Source organism: Centroberyx affinis, unplaced genomic scaffold (assembly GCF_046629955.1).
Source record: "Centroberyx affinis isolate AG114_WGS23_722 - 3 ecotype Tasmania unplaced genomic scaffold, CSIRO-AGI_Caff_v1 ptg000882l_1, whole genome shotgun sequence".
NCBI classification, from domain to species: domain Eukaryota; kingdom Metazoa; phylum Chordata; class Actinopteri; order Beryciformes; family Berycidae; genus Centroberyx; species Centroberyx affinis.
This window is the reverse complement of record NW_027279472.1, coordinates 117,501-132,791: the sequence shown is the minus strand read 5'-3', so window position 1 is coordinate 132,791 and position 15,291 is coordinate 117,501. Positions and strand designations below refer to the sequence as shown.

At 42.3% G+C, this 15,291-nt stretch overlaps 1 protein-coding gene and 1 long non-coding RNA gene across 2 annotated transcripts in view; both read left to right on the top strand.

Annotated features, from left to right (window-relative positions):
• The first annotated feature begins 512 nt into the window (after nt 1-512).
• On the top strand, nt 513-2,117 carry LOC139645564 (uncharacterized). The gene is made up of 3 exons (XR_011695249.1): nt 513-583; nt 1,020-1,136; nt 1,949-2,117. It is a non-coding gene; the product is annotated as an uncharacterized lncRNA (long non-coding RNA).
• A 10,334-nt stretch (nt 2,118-12,451) lies between these two features.
• The window catches only part of LOC139645566 (cysteine and histidine-rich domain-containing protein 1), an 8,824-nt gene continuing 5,984 nt past the window's right edge, over nt 12,452-15,291 (top strand). Inside the window, exons 1-3 of the mRNA XM_071521311.1 lie at nt 12,452-12,515; nt 13,707-13,756; nt 13,982-14,038. Coding sequence (XP_071377412.1) covers nt 12,452-12,515; nt 13,707-13,756; nt 13,982-14,038 — 171 coding nt within the window. The remainder of the gene's footprint in view (nt 12,516-13,706; nt 13,757-13,981; nt 14,039-15,291) is intronic.

Genomic DNA, 15,291 nt, shown 5'->3' with positions numbered 1-15,291 from the left:
TGCCCGTCACGCAAAATGTGAGGCCCCCCCCGTTCAGCTGGAAGTGAATTTGATTTATGAAGCGGAGAGGGCAGGGCTAAACGCTGTCCTATCGAGCCACCCCCTTTTTAAAAGCCGCGGTAATGATTGCTCCCAGTGGGATTCCACTAAGTAGTCGTGCTGCATGCTGCGTCGTCGTGCTCTCACTGTGCACATGCATCAGCGTTAAGCGTGTTCTCCGTGTTTACATGTGTATATTTTCTTGGGTTTAGAGGTTTCTGATAGGGTTATATGAGGCGTAAATCACAGAAAAGCACGCTGAATTGACGGATTAGTTTGTTTCTCGGGATTGTCTGAAGTTTCTGTAGTCCTATATGGCAAACCACGCCTGTCTGGCACGTAATCAGGCTGAAGCAAAGCGTGAAAAGTGTTTGCGACTGCTGTTTGACCCAGTCTGGCTCTGCTATGTGAGTAGAGCTATAATCACTCACTGCTCTTTCCGCCTGCTGTTAGCTGATTCCTGGTTTGTGCCTCTCTGCCACTGCAGGCTCCAGCTCCCATGGCTTTCCCCATGACCACACCGCAAGTGCCTGTGTATGGAATGGTGAGCGCGCACACACACACACACACACACATAAACACAGCCTTTCAAAAAGATATGTATATACAGTATGTACATACATGCATACATACATATGTACATAAACACACAGATGTAATTACTTCCAAATGACTATGTTCTTATGTCTACCCTGTTCTTCCTTTCTTGTCCCTCTTTTCTTTTTTCTTTCTTTCTTTCTTTTTTGCTCTATTTCATTTCTCACTTTCTTTCCGTCTTTCTGTTTTCTTTGTCTTGCTATGTTGTTTTTTCCTTATGTTTTGTGTTTGTTTTTCTTTTCCTTCTGTAATTTTCTTTCTCTCTCTCTCTGTCTTTCTCACCTCCCCCTGTCTCTCTCCTCTCTCTCTCACTCCCTCGCCTCTCTCTTACCCTCCCCCTGTGTGTGTGTGTGTGTGTGTGTTTGTCATCCCCCCCTCTCCAGGTCCCTCCCCAGATGGGTCAGATGGGTGGGGTACCAGTGATGGCTCCTCAGCCAATGATGTACAACCAGCCTGTTCTCAGACCCACCAACCCCTTCGCACCCATGCCCGGAGCCCAGGTAACACACACACATATACACACTGACACCCTGGGGGGGCATGGTGGCCTTTTGGTTAATGCCATCCCATAACCGGAACATCATAAGTTCAATCCCACTAATAGCCATCTGTCTTTATTCGTATATGCTGTATTATATGTATTCATACACACATACTGTACAAACATTGCATAGCAACTGATGATGTAATAACTGACAGAAAATGTAATAACTTGTCACAATGCAGTAAAATGTCTCTCTAAATAGGTTGAACATGTAATAAAACCTGTTAATGTAATAAGTTGCTGGATAATGTAATAACAGCACATTATTGCCAGCGATTATGACTTCATAAGGGTTGTAACCTGTTTTTAACTTATGATATAATAATAACATTGCCAAATAATGTAACCACTTGAGTTATTGCGTTGTACTTCTTATGAGTTATTCCATTGTTATTCAGTATAATTATTATATCATCAGTTCAAAATATGTTACGCCCGTTATGAAGTAATAATGTCTTAATGTAATTAACAGGACATTACTCTGAAATTCTCACAAACAGTTTTCATTACATTTTTGACTCATATAGACGGACATTTTGTAACATTTTGACAAGTTATTACATTATTATTTAATTTATGACATCATCAGTTGCTATACATCAAAATGTTTTGAAAAATGCTGATTTATTTGCATGATTAATTATAGCATCAAAGTAATTTTCTATGCATTGGTAGAATGATCAAATCAAAATAACATACAGTATAATTCTCTCTCTCTCCCTCCCTCCCCCCCTCTCTCTCTCCCTCCCTCCCTCCCCCCCTCTCTAGATGCAGTTCATGTAATCCAGTCAGGGGGAAGCAGAGTGCCAAAAGCGACAAACAAACAAACAGAAGAAAACACACAGAGGACGATCGGACGGGCAGAGGAGCGATGCGAACGAGCTAAAACGACAGACGACAAGAGAACCAACCGACACCAAAAAAGGAGGGGAGGAAAGAGGGGAGGGGGAGACGACATTGACAGAGGATGGAGGGATTGGAGGGATGGGGTGGGGAGGGATCGGGGAAGGTGGGAGATGTCATCGTGGCTTGTCTTTGTCTGAAACAACTCCTTGCGTGAGTGTGTGTGTGTGTGTGTGTCTGCACTGTAGCTTCTTTCTGTTCTGTTGTCTAACTTGTGCTACAAATCCTATTGATGGAGTAAAGTTTCAAAGCAGGAGAGGGAGAACGAGGGTGAGAGAGAAAGGTGGAAAGAGAGAGAGAGAGGGAGGGTGAGGAAATCCTACCTATGAGAGTCACTTGCTGAATTAGCTTTATTTCATACTGGTGCTATTTGTCCTTTCTGGGTTACTGTCCGCCTGGATGGCAACTGAGGAGCACTTAGGAGAGGACGAGTGTTTGTTAGTGTGTGTGTGCATATGTGTGCACAAAAAGTGTGTGTGTGTGCGGTAAGAGTTTCAGACACAGACAACGCCTTTGCAACTAACCCATTAGATTGAGGCGTTGAAAAAAAAAAAAGCCCCGCCTCCTCCTCCTCCATCCCCTCCCTCATTCGCTGTCCGCGTCCACAACTGTCCAATCAGTGAGCGATCTAAGAGACGGCTCTCGTCGGTGTGTTGCCCTAGTTTTTCCGGTCTGTTAATATATCTTTGTATTTTTCAGTCTGTTTCCTCTGCAATTTCACCTGAATGTTCGATGGGTCCAGCTCGTCAAAATCCTCCCCCTGAACTAGATGGCGAAGACGTGTCAGTTTGTCGACCCATTTACTGTTAGTAGTAGTTGAGCGTTTGTTGTTGCATTGTTTAAACTGAAGTCTTTGTTTTTGTTTTTCTCCCTAAAGCTACAGATACACACAGAAAGACAGGTTTGGCTGGAAAAACATGCTACCGGGCTACACGATTGTCACCCATTTATAGATTCCCATTCAAGTCAGGTACTTCAAATTGTCTGTGAACCAGATCTAAACCATGATTTTCCATTTTTGTTAGCCAGGCATGATTTTACACGTGCTGATTTTGACATTTTCGGCTGTCATCACTGTAGCCAGACTGCAAAATGGTAAGAATTGATTATTTTGTAAAATAATAAACAACATGAAGAGCAATTGTTAGCATCACTGGCCAGTTAGCTGTATCCTGTCAGTGCCTGTGTCTTCTGTGTGTGTCTGTATTCTCAGTTCACCTCCACTTGTCTAGTTGTGTCCTCAGCTGACCAACCAGGCTCGGGCATCAAAGGTTTCTAAAGTAAGAGCTTTTTCATTAGGAACTACCTATTGGCAGATCCACATTATGTGCCAATGATTAATGACAGCAGCACTGACTGAGTGAGTTGAATGTTATTGAATCAAGTTGAATTCGTTTGCATTATATTGCACTGAATTGAAGTGAGCGGTGGTTAAGTGTGATTCTGCGCCGAGAGCCAAACGAACAGCGAACCGTTGGCCTCGCCCTCGCTCTGTGGTTCCAGGAAATCCTTTCACTTGGGGATCAAATTTAACTCGGCGGTCAACATGTAAGAGGTCATGGCCATTCCTCAGCCAAAGCATCCGTTGCCATGATTTTGACTGTTTGTATATTTGTGCATAATGCACATATTGGTGTGTGTTCATGTGTGTGCTTACACAAGCGTGTGTACGTTTTCCATTGAGGGCTATTTCTGAGGGTCAAATTTTGAACTAAATGTAAGCCAGCGAGTTTGACACAATATTTGCTTGTTTTTTTGCTTATATTATTTGTTTTTGTAAAATCTAATTTTGTTGCAAAATGCACATGCAGAAATTTTGCACTGAAGTGACTATCCTGCCGTAGTGTGCAGTTTGTTTTTTTTCTGGCGTGATGGCTTAAAGTTGAAAGAGAGATTTGATATTTGTCGGGATAGTTCTGGGTTTTACAGTAACTTGATACCGTTGTGTCTCAACCTAACGTTTGTGAGCGCTAGATAGCATCACCAAGTTACAGGGTTCCCATGCAGAGATAAGCAATCTAATCACCAGGGGGGAAATTAACGCCAACCAAAATCTGGTGAATTTTGACTGTGGCCTAACAAGTTTATCTACTACTAACCAACCATTGTATGAAGGTCCTGTTCTATTCTAAAAGTCTAGATGGCTGGTAAAATAGTGAAAGTGATTTGTGAATTTTGGGTTGCACCGGCGACTGTGGCCAGTAGACAAAAAAAAAATATTTTCCCGCCATGCTAACGATGGACTTGAAACAGTTTTTTTTAGTCCCGTCCCCAGTCCCAGTCCCAGTCCAGTCTCTGCCTCCTAACCATCAGTGATAGTCCAGTCTTATTGCATCCACCATCCGTTCTGCTGTGTAAACCTCTATCTCTAGACTCCTGCTCCAGTCTCTCAGCCCTGTCTAGTTGGTCTATCTCTAAAATGCTTATTTAGCCTGCTTTGTCACTGTTTGGTATGTGTAGATATGTAAAAAAAATAATAATAATAACCACTTTCCATCTAGATTGTCTACTTCCATCTCATCACGTCGCTGTTGGATAGGTATTGCTCTTAGACGCTTCTTGTCGCAGTCTTGTGTTAGCTCTAGACTCTTCATAGTATCCTCCTCCAACCCTGTAGCAGACTTCCTACAGTAGGTTTCCCCACTTGTCCTCTGCCATTGTCTAGTAACTATAGCTCTATTATCTCTTGGTGTGTCTATCTGTCTGTTAGCTGTAGACGAAACCTTCCTGCGGAGTCTGGCTCTGCGGCCCGGGCCTCGTTCAGACTTTGCGGTTCGCTTTTGTAGCTTCGAGCGCACTCTTCACTTCTTCACCGTCGGCATCGCTTCAGCGTCCGGTAGATGAGCTCCTCGTCTAAGTTCCCCGTCTCACTGGGCTTCAGTAACATCGGCCATCTCCGCGCCTCTCGTTGTGATGTCAGCAGCCTACAAACCGTCTCCGATTGGACCGTTGAACCTACACAGCGAATCAGATGCTTTTCGATATCCAGGTCTTTTGTAAATCGCCCCCTTTTGTGACAAGCGGGAGACTTGTTTGCGTGAAAAACAGACTTTTCCAGAGCAAGTTCGGTATTGTAAGGACAATATCTTGGCCAATCGCTTTTGATGATACTAAGCAGGTTGGGAAGTCAGCTTCAGTCAAATGCCAGTAAATTTTACCAGTGGTTGGTAAGTTGTCTGCCCAACTAGCCACTTCGGCAGTTAACCAACCGTTGTTCAGACGTTCCTCTCAATTTGAAAAATCAATTCGGTAGGTAAAGTTTCCAGCCCTGTTAGTAAAGCAACATTCATTTTGTCCTGGGTTTTTGGCTCCAGCCAAGGTGGTGGAGTCGTGGTCTTTCTCCGTGTATCTGGATGGCACTGGACAGGCCAACAGTTTGTCTATCAAGCAGAACAGAAAGCCTCTTTCTGGTGTTGCTGTTGGCCTTTGACAACATGTCCTCCTCCCCCTGACTTCGCCCATGTCCCTAACGTGGACACGGTGGAACTTCTCCGTCCTCAAAATGGACGATCCAGATGGAGGCGCCGTTGCCTTTGGGCTCCCAAGATGGACGCCCGTGAAACTATTGAGTTCTTAATGGATGTCGGTGTTTTGGCGCCACAGTGGATTCTAAACATGGTTCCACGATGTCCTTTTTTTCTACGACAGCTGTCCTTTTGTCTCTACTCTGGTTTGATGAATTGGCACGTCAGTAAGAGAAGCCCGCTGATCCAGAATCGGGTCATCGTCCCCCCTGGACTTTAATAGTAAACCAGTGGGGATGGAGGCAAAAGTGACCTCAGATCAGGCTGTTTAGAGGGCCTGACTGCAGACTTGGATGAACAGTATTTCCCAAATAATTCCTGATGTTTGCATTAACCTGCTTAGAGTCCCAAATGGTGCGATTTTGTATACAGGACGATAAAGTAAGTGCCGTAATGTTTAGACAATCGCAGGAAAGTATTTGAGGGTCAACTAAGGATACTTTTGTGTGACTGCCATCTTTCCTGACACTATTGAAATTGTCCTGATGCTGTAAACCACACCCATCTAGTACTTAAAAGCAGGTTAAATCAAACACTAAGAGAACTGTTTGACCTAGATCGGGCCGACTCCTGGAGTTCTCTGGTGTTAGGAGTTTTTCGATGAGCACAGCTGTTTTTCCTAGACGAATCCGAGTCTCGTGTTCCTCTCGGTCAGTCCTTACTTTTTTCCTTTCTTTCCCTTTCTGATGGCTTTTTTCGTTGTTGTTGTTGTTTTTATATAGAACTCTGAAATTTTTTTTTTTTCTCTGCATGGAATCCAGCCCTGCCTGTTGAGATGAGGTTTTCTGTGTCTGTGTATCTGAGCTGGTTTCAAATGGACAAAAGGGGGGCAGAGAGAGGAAGAGAGAGAGAGAGGGAGAGTGTGGAAGAGGAGACTACGGCGGTCAGATAATTACTTTGCTGGGTCTCAGAAATGTTATCGGCTCCTCTCCTCGTCTCCTTAGCTTCGGTTCAACTACCAGTAATTATTGCAGCTTTATCATGTCGGTAATTTTGATCACCTTTGATGTAATTTATCCAGGGAAAGGCTTTTGGCTCTTTTTTTTTTTCAGCCTCACATTCGCACAGTTCCACATATTCACTGCTGGGAGCTGCCCAGTGCAACCACTTCTTCTTCTACTGGTGGCTGGTGACCACCAGTTTGGGGGTTACAGGCACCTCAGTAGCAGTTACTGAGGGAGGAGAGAGTGTTAGTCTTTCACTTTCCCTTGCCCACATTGTCCCAGCTTGACTTTTAAAGCTGCTGCCGCCTCTCTACGCTGTTGTAACATATGAATTTAGGAGGAGAAGGATGTTTGGAGAACCTTGATGCCATATATAATGTGTCTGGCTTCTGCTTCTAGTTGAAGAGCAGGTGGAAATCCAGAGTGTAGCAGATGATAATGAGACCAGACCAGACCGTCCCGTCCAGGAATCCCCCCCTCTCTCTGCGGTCAGCGAGTGCATGGTTGTATCGTTGTCGATGTTTGTTGTCCTTTTTTCCAAAAAGCATGATGTGACGATGATGATGGTGATGATGACGATGACGATGATAAATTCTCTCCTCTTGTTGTCCCCGTTTAAAACGTGTCGCCTGTCGACCGGCCGGACGAGATGAAGGGCAAGACGGACAAATAGCGGAAGGTTTCAGACTGACTTGTCACTTGTTGTCCATAAAAAGCAGGTTCATCAGTTGATAAACTGAATTTGACAGATGTTTGTACTGTCGATATATGAGCCACTGTAGCAAAACGGAGCGCCAAACTTTTTTTTTTTTTTTTTTGGTTACTGTTCCCAAAGATGTCACATTTATTACTTGCAGCACATCTCCTTAATGGCAGTTTGTCCTGTGGATTTTCCACTGTTGTGGCGCCATCTGTGGGCAGCTGCGCGCGTTGCAGCCGTGGCAGAGTCAGTGTCAACGAAAGAAAAGGGAGAGAGAGAGAGAGAGGCTGTTAAACGGATAAATCCCCCTCGTTTTGTCAGTGAGTCGGTGTGTCGAATCAAAGATCTCTTCTTGTGCACGTTCTGTTTTTTCTACATCTGTGTGATTTTTGGTAAGAACCCTCGGATTGCTGCCTCACTATTCTGTATATAGAGAATACACACATTCACACACACACACACACACACACACACACACACACACAGAGCTTACATACATACTCTCATAATCTGCAATGACATTATTTTTCATTTACTCTTTATTTTTCTGAACATGAAAGATATTAACATTATTACAGCAGTATATAGGTATGATTACTACTCAAACGGGGGGGTTGGGGTAAACAGACAGACGATGCAGACTGGAGGACTGCATACCTCCCCAGACATCAGGATCAGCCATGAATTGTCAATGATGCCAAATGATTTTGAGCGAAGTACACCTTTTAATCTCTGGCTCTCTCTCTCTTCTCTGTCTCCTCCCCCTAATCTCTTTGTACATTTGTTTTTTTTCTATTTATTTAAAGCAGAAATATATGGATTGTATCGAGCATGGAAAGGCAAACAAATGTTACAGTTGAAATAAAAACAAAAAATCATGGGCTTTTATTTTACAGCAGTATATTTGTTTATTCTAGGGATTTTGTTTTCTCTCTCTTTTTTTTGGAAGAAATAAAAAGTCATTTTCCATTCCTACTTGATTGTTTTTGAGTTTTTGTACAGGAACCACTGTCTCGTCTCTCAGCCTCAAACTGCAAACGGAGTCTTAAAAACTCTAATGATCTAAATTCAAGGCTTTGAAAGGCTTTTGAAATAGTTAAATATAGCTTCTGACTCTTAAATACAGTGTGAGAAATCAATCCGATTACGCAGACCTTTATTCTAATGCTACTTATTTTTTTCTCAATTTTCTGCAAAATTGGTCTAACGTTTTATTCTGTCAAAAAAAGTCTTAGACGTATAACTTTTTTAACCTGTATTTATCCAGGGAAAGTTGACTGAGCACACATGTGACATCCTGCTTCATATTCACACACTTACACACTGTCATGCTTCTGCTGGCAGCCACTGAGCAGCAGTTTGTGGTTAAATGCCTTGCCCAAAGGCACATTCATGGTAGTTGTTGAGGGAGGAGAGAGTGTTACGCATTCACTCCCTTCAACTGCATTTTCCCAGCTGGTCTGGGGTTTTCGAATCGGTTTCTCTACATCTAGGCCAGTGGTTCTCAACGTGGGGTCCGGGGACCACCAGGGGTCCTTGAGGGCATTCCAGGGGGTCCTCAGCAAATTGATGAATTGTTACACTTCATTAATTTGTCATTTTAGAATGACTATTTTGATCATAGTTTCTCTGTTATCTCTCTACCTACAGTACAGATAGTCATGGAATTCTGGACAAAATCATATCTGACAATAAAAATATTCTCAGATTTGGGATCAAATGGGGGTCCGTGGCCCTAATGTGGACTAAATTAGGGGTCCTTAATAAGAAAAAGGTTGAGAACCACTGATCTAGGCTACTGCCACCCCGACCTTCTGAAACCTGCAGACGTCCCAATTCCCAATAATGACTGTAATTAAAGGTGCTACATGTAGCATTTTAACAACAATAGATCATTACCACATTGTTGTTGAGATGTTAATTACCGTAAAGAAACCAGACCAATCGCTGAGAAGATTGGCAGCGTTTACTCTGCGTTTTCCATTGTTTCTCCACCTGGTGGATTTGGAGGGAACAAAACAGCTTTACGGCACAAAACAGGAAGAGGTTCTGTTCTACCAGAGCGAACGGAGTTAAAGCTGAAAGAGTTTCTCAACAGCTGGAGTGAAAGGCTGATGCAAAAAAATCACTTACAACATGTTTACTCTCCTCAGTAAAGTGGATGAGGATAAACATGTTAGAAGAGAAAACCTGTGACCAAAGATTCCTTCTGCAACAGGAAGCAGTGGGGTTTTATGGGAAATGTGATCTTAACTTGTGCAATGCTACAGAACTAACAATTCCGCTGGTGTGAGATAGAGGCGGCCAATCTTCTCATTTGTAGACTAATTGCACCAGGATATCACAACTGAATTGACGATGATGATTCAAAATGCCACCGACTCTGTCCTCGGGGTTTTCACACATAATTTAGCGGGAAATTAAAGAGTAAGTAAAATGCCTTGAAAATCTTCCCTAAAATGTCTCATGATATTAGCAAAGAAAAGCAATGTGATGATGTGTTCCCAGGGGAGAAAGACATATCCAGTTATATCATATACTACCAGGGCCGTTTCTACCTTTTTGGGGGCCCCAATTTTGTTTGCCCCAACCCGACCGTCCAATCATATCGTAACTTTCGATGAGTTCAGGATCAGTCCGTCAGCATACATGAGAATCTGATGATGAATGTGTTTGCTTGTTAGGCAAAGGACTCTCTACTGCCTTATCCACTGTAATAACGTTGTCTTAATAATGATGGCTAAAAAAAAAAGCAGCTCCAGGATCTGTAAGTGCATTTTATCTCAGCCATTGTGAGCTTGAAATGTATGTGTTTTAGATCAACACATGAGGGTGCATGGTTACCAACGGTTACCAAGAGAGGTCATGTAAATTTCAAGAAAGGAAAAAACAAACCAAAAAACAGTGACGTGTAGTCCGCGTAAAGCAAGAAACAGCTGTGTTTACTACCATCATATAACCATAATTTGGTTTTTATTGTCTTAAAATGCTTGTAAAAATGCATTAACATCAGACAATTACATCAGTAACCTCCTTCAAATGTGCAGGGGAACAACTTCCTGAAACAGCGGGGAACCTCGTCACTGCTGCTGCCAAACTAAAGCATACAATTACCACTCCTTCCCATTGGGTAGTTGCCGTTTTCCTGGTTGTTGGTTTTTTGTTGTTTTTCCTTTCTGTCCTCCTCATCACTCCCCCCCCCCCCCCCCCCCTGCTGTGACACGCCGACTTAAAGCACTTCCACCAGCCGGTGAACGCCGGGGCCATTTAGCTGTCAGCAGAAACGCTCGAGCCGGTCCAGAGCCGGAGTGCCCCCCCCCCCCCTCCCCCCCGCTGCGAGAGCTTCAACAGGCGGGCTCCCACCTCCTGCTATGTTTTGAATAATGAAACTGTTTGTGTGCGCTCTTGTTCCAAAATCACTCAACAGGGCTTCGGACGCCTGGGGTGATGTGTTCGGGTGTGTTTAAGGGGTTTTGTTTTTGACTAAGTGGTCTTTAAAAAGAGATATATCACTGAGGATGTGCTGCCCATGGAAACAGAGGAGGAGAGAGCAGAAGTGTTTTGTCTTCAGATGCAGTAATTTATTGTCGTGTCAACCGCAGTTGCTGGTTCGTCTCGGTGTGCTCAGAATAAAAGCAAGAAGAGAGATTTAGGTACACAAACACATAAACATATCCTAGAAAATTGTTGGGGTTTTTTTCTTAAAAATACACATTTCATCCAATTACCCACTGAAGTTCTTATCTTATTCAACTGCACTCTTAAAAAAAGGTGTGTCATTACAATATATCTAGGTGTCTAGCATGGGGCAAAGCACATTTATGTTATTTTTCAACACAACCTATTTTAACAGAATATGCATAGTGACGGAACATATTTGAATTCTTGTTATAGGGCCAGAATCAGGCTGATGGTACAACTGGTGTTTATTTTTTTCACATTTTTATTATTATTATTTATTATTTTGGCACAGTCCATCATCAAAAGTCAAACATCATTATAGTAATACTAATAATGAAAATAACAAAAAATAAATAATCAGATCAAATATCTGGTACATGCCTGCATCTGCACCAGTACCAGATTAGCACTCCACATTTGTTGAGTTGGTGGTGAGCCAATACAATTAAGGCCTTTTCATATATTTCACTGCAAAAAGTGTGCCTTGGTATTATTATTTTTTGGTATTATTTACATTTTGCATGTTACAGCACTCCAGCACTCTCTCTTCATGTCAATACATGCTGTAGCGTTAACGTTTCCCTTCACTGGACCGTGTCTGTTTATGGAGCTTGCTCTGGCTGTGTGCTTTATTTAATACCATGTCAGCAATGGGTGTGGCTGAAATTGCCAAATCAAGTAATTAGAAGCGGCATCCACAAACACTACCAGTCAAAAGTTTGGACACACCACATTTTTCTTTATTTTTACTATTTTCCACATTTTAGAATAACAGTAAAGACGTCAAAACTGTGAAATAACACAAATGGAATTATGCAGTGACCAAAAAAAAGTGTTAAACAAATCAAAACTATCTTATATTTTTGATTCTTTAAAGTAGCCGCCCTTTGCCTTGATGGAAAGGCAAAAGGCTTTGGAAAGAAATTCATACATAGGCATCAACTTCACTATTTATATTTGTCTAAGAAACACATCTCAAGATCAAAATGGCTTTACGGGAATGAAAAACACAATACATTCAATCAGGTGTGTCCAGACTTGTGACTGGCCGTGTGCTTTTGGTCATGTAGAGCAGATCCAGGATGTTTCCTAATTCCACGGTGAGTTTTTCCAGCAGTAGAAATCCACAGAAAGTCGGAGGTTGTCTCTGCTGTAGCGGCCGGTCAGACTGACAGCAGAGACTCAACCCCCACCTGGAGATAAGATTTGACAGCTGGAAATAGAGGGGAGGGGAGGGGAGGGAAGGGTGTGAGGGTGAGGTGCTATTTTTATCATTCATTCAGCCAGGCCCAACCAGAAAGAGAGAGAGAGAGAGACCCTTCCCTTCCTCTCACCCCTTTCTGGATCTCTCTCTCTGCTTCTCTTCTCTTCCTGGCTGGAGAAACTTCTGGAAAACCGGTCACAGGATTAAGGCTGGGAGGCCCGGGAAGGAGGAAGACAGACGAGATCGAGGAAAACGAAGGGATAGAGAGAGATATACAGCGGAGGAGAAGAAATCCCACCAACCTCGAGGCACAACATGGCTCTGCTGTGCTACAACAAAGGCTGCGGGGAGAGGTTTGACACCGACAAGAATAAAGACGGTAAGGCCCCGCTCTCTGTTTCTGTCTCTGTTTCTACTCTATTTCTACTGTTACTTTACATATTCAGGTAAGTCCAGGTTGCTTATAATGTTGCTCATCAAGGCAGTGAAGCTTATATTTGTCAGTCAGTCTAGATAAGTATCAGAGAAATGTCTAAACTGAAACATGTGAGCCTGACTTTGTAGCCTTGTTGCACACTGGTGGGCTGGTTTGCTTCTGGTATACAGATATACATAAAGATATCCAGTTGCTATTGTGGGATGAATACCTCATAATTGCACTTTGGATTTTTTTCATTTTTCTCTTGAATTAAAGTTTACATCATCCTTTACTTGTTCAGTCAGTTTTTCAACTCCAGGACCTGTGAGGCTCATTCAAAACTTATTGTAAAATTTCAAAACTACATCATTATCAATCTGAAATTAGGGCTTTTTTCCCCTCATAATTCCTGAAAAAGCAATATTTCATATTCATATATACCATATATTATACTTATATAATATATAGCATATATGCAATAAATAACCAGTGTAACAGGCATGAATTAATCCTGGTTTAAGAGTCATTTCACCAGCACTGAAACAATATTTTAGTCTGGGATTAAGTTTAAATCCATGTTGAGCTCTGTTGTGAGCAGATTTGTTGGTGTGTATTGACCTCAGCATGCCATGTCATGTAAAATCACTATGCAAAATGGACAGATCCACTATATAAAGACCAGAACATGTGAAGTTTAGTGAAGTTTAGTGAAGTGACAACAGGTGTTGGAACCAGCGCTGCCTGCTGTTTGTTACCGACACTTCGTCTTATGGTCTGCATTTACTGTCAGATGGCGGATATGGCTAGTGTGATGTCATATCAATTTTGTCATCATTATCATATGTCGTATGTCGTATGTGTGTGTGTGTGTGTGTGAGAGAGAGAGAGAGAGAGAGGGTGGGGCCTTATAAGCTAGCTTAGCATGCATGGTCAGCCACGTGTCTCCAGAGGGACGGCTGCCTTCCTAGCAACTGTTACCAGCTTCCTTATATGGGACGCACACACACACACACACCTCCCAACTCAAATGACCCCCAGGAACAGCTGGTGTACCCTGCTGAGTGTGTGTGTGTAAGCGTATGTGTGTGTCAAGCTACTGTGCATGCAGACAGACTGAACCTCCTTCCTCCTCTCTTCCCCTTCCTCCAAAAGATTCCTGTCTCTTCCATCCAGGAGTTCCCATCTTCCACGACGCTCTGAAGGTAAAACAAACAAATAAACAAATAAACAACTGTATCAGTGTCTGATCTGTAATAAAATACTGTACATAGTTGGATAAAAATACAGTACTGTCTACACGTACAGTGCCAGCCTCGCTAGATGATGATGAGAAATAAATATAGTTCAAAAGAAATTCACATGCAGTATGGTGTGTGTGTGTGTGTGTGTGTATGTGCGTGTGTGTGTGTGTGTGTGTGTGTGTCCAGGGCTGGTCCTGCTGTAAGAAGAGGACGACAGACTTCTCAGAGTTCCTCTCCATCAAGGTGAGCAGCTCAGTGTCAACGCATGCTTGAACTGCTGGCAGATATTGTAATTAGCTGTGGTTCATTAGGTGTAGAACGTATTACACTGGATAAGAGGGAAGAAAAAGCACAGGGTCAAAGTTAAGGTTATACATTAGTATAAATTAGAGTGATTTAAAAGCAGAGGTGGAAAAAGTGCTAAAATATCCTACTGCTACTTTGCTGACATCCTATAAGTCGAAGTAAAATTACTGGTATAAAAGCCTACTTAAGTAAAAGTAAAAAGTATCTCATTTAAAATTCTGAGTAAAAGTAAAATCATAAAATTTTATGATTTTTCCCATGAAAATGCCCATCTCCTCCCCATTATTCAGGAATGTCACTATATTCACATTTCTTTTGCTAGTAGCTATCCAAATAGCTAGCAAGGCTAGAAAACTATAGCAACAACCAGGCTAACACAAACCAATAATACTGCAGCTGGATGGATGTTAACTAAACTACTGTTTGAGCATTTGAAGTTATAGTTAGTTATCTTAATGTTCCCTCCATATGTTTGCACAGTTTTGATGCAGATGTAACATTATGGAGCCCCTCTGGGGTCATATGGTAGAAAAAAAAACTTGATGTGTAAATCCGTGCGAACGGATTTGTAAACTGTGCAAATGGATTTTAAAACCATGCCCTCGGATTCACAATACAAATCCGTTCGCACGGATTGTGAATCTGAGGGCACGGTTTAGAAATCCGTGCGCACAGTTACCAAATCCGTTCGCACAGATTTACACATTGAGTTTTTTTTCTACCATGTGACCCCAGAGGGGCTCCGTATATCATTGCCCAGTCTCTGGTGCAAAACTCATGGAGATCCAACCAAATTTGTAACTGACAGATATAAGAATAGCGTGATGTTTCAGACAGGCCACGCCCACAAAGTGCGGTACATGATATGCCCCGCTATATTTCTATGGGCAAAACAAAAAATCGTCATTTTCTGTGGCTGCTTTTTCTGTAATCTGATCATTTATGTGAAACATATATATACTGTATATATATATATATATATGGTGTAAATAATGTGTTGTTACCTTTTCACGGTTATCAAAGACCTATATCATCGTTAAAATGTTTATTTTCTGTAAGTCACAAAATGCTAACAAGCTAGCAAACTTCAGCGCAAACTTCCATTCAAGAGAGCAGTCATGCTAGCATTTTGACACTTTAATGATCTTGCAGTTGTTTGACAGTCATAAAAAGGTAACATCAAACTATTT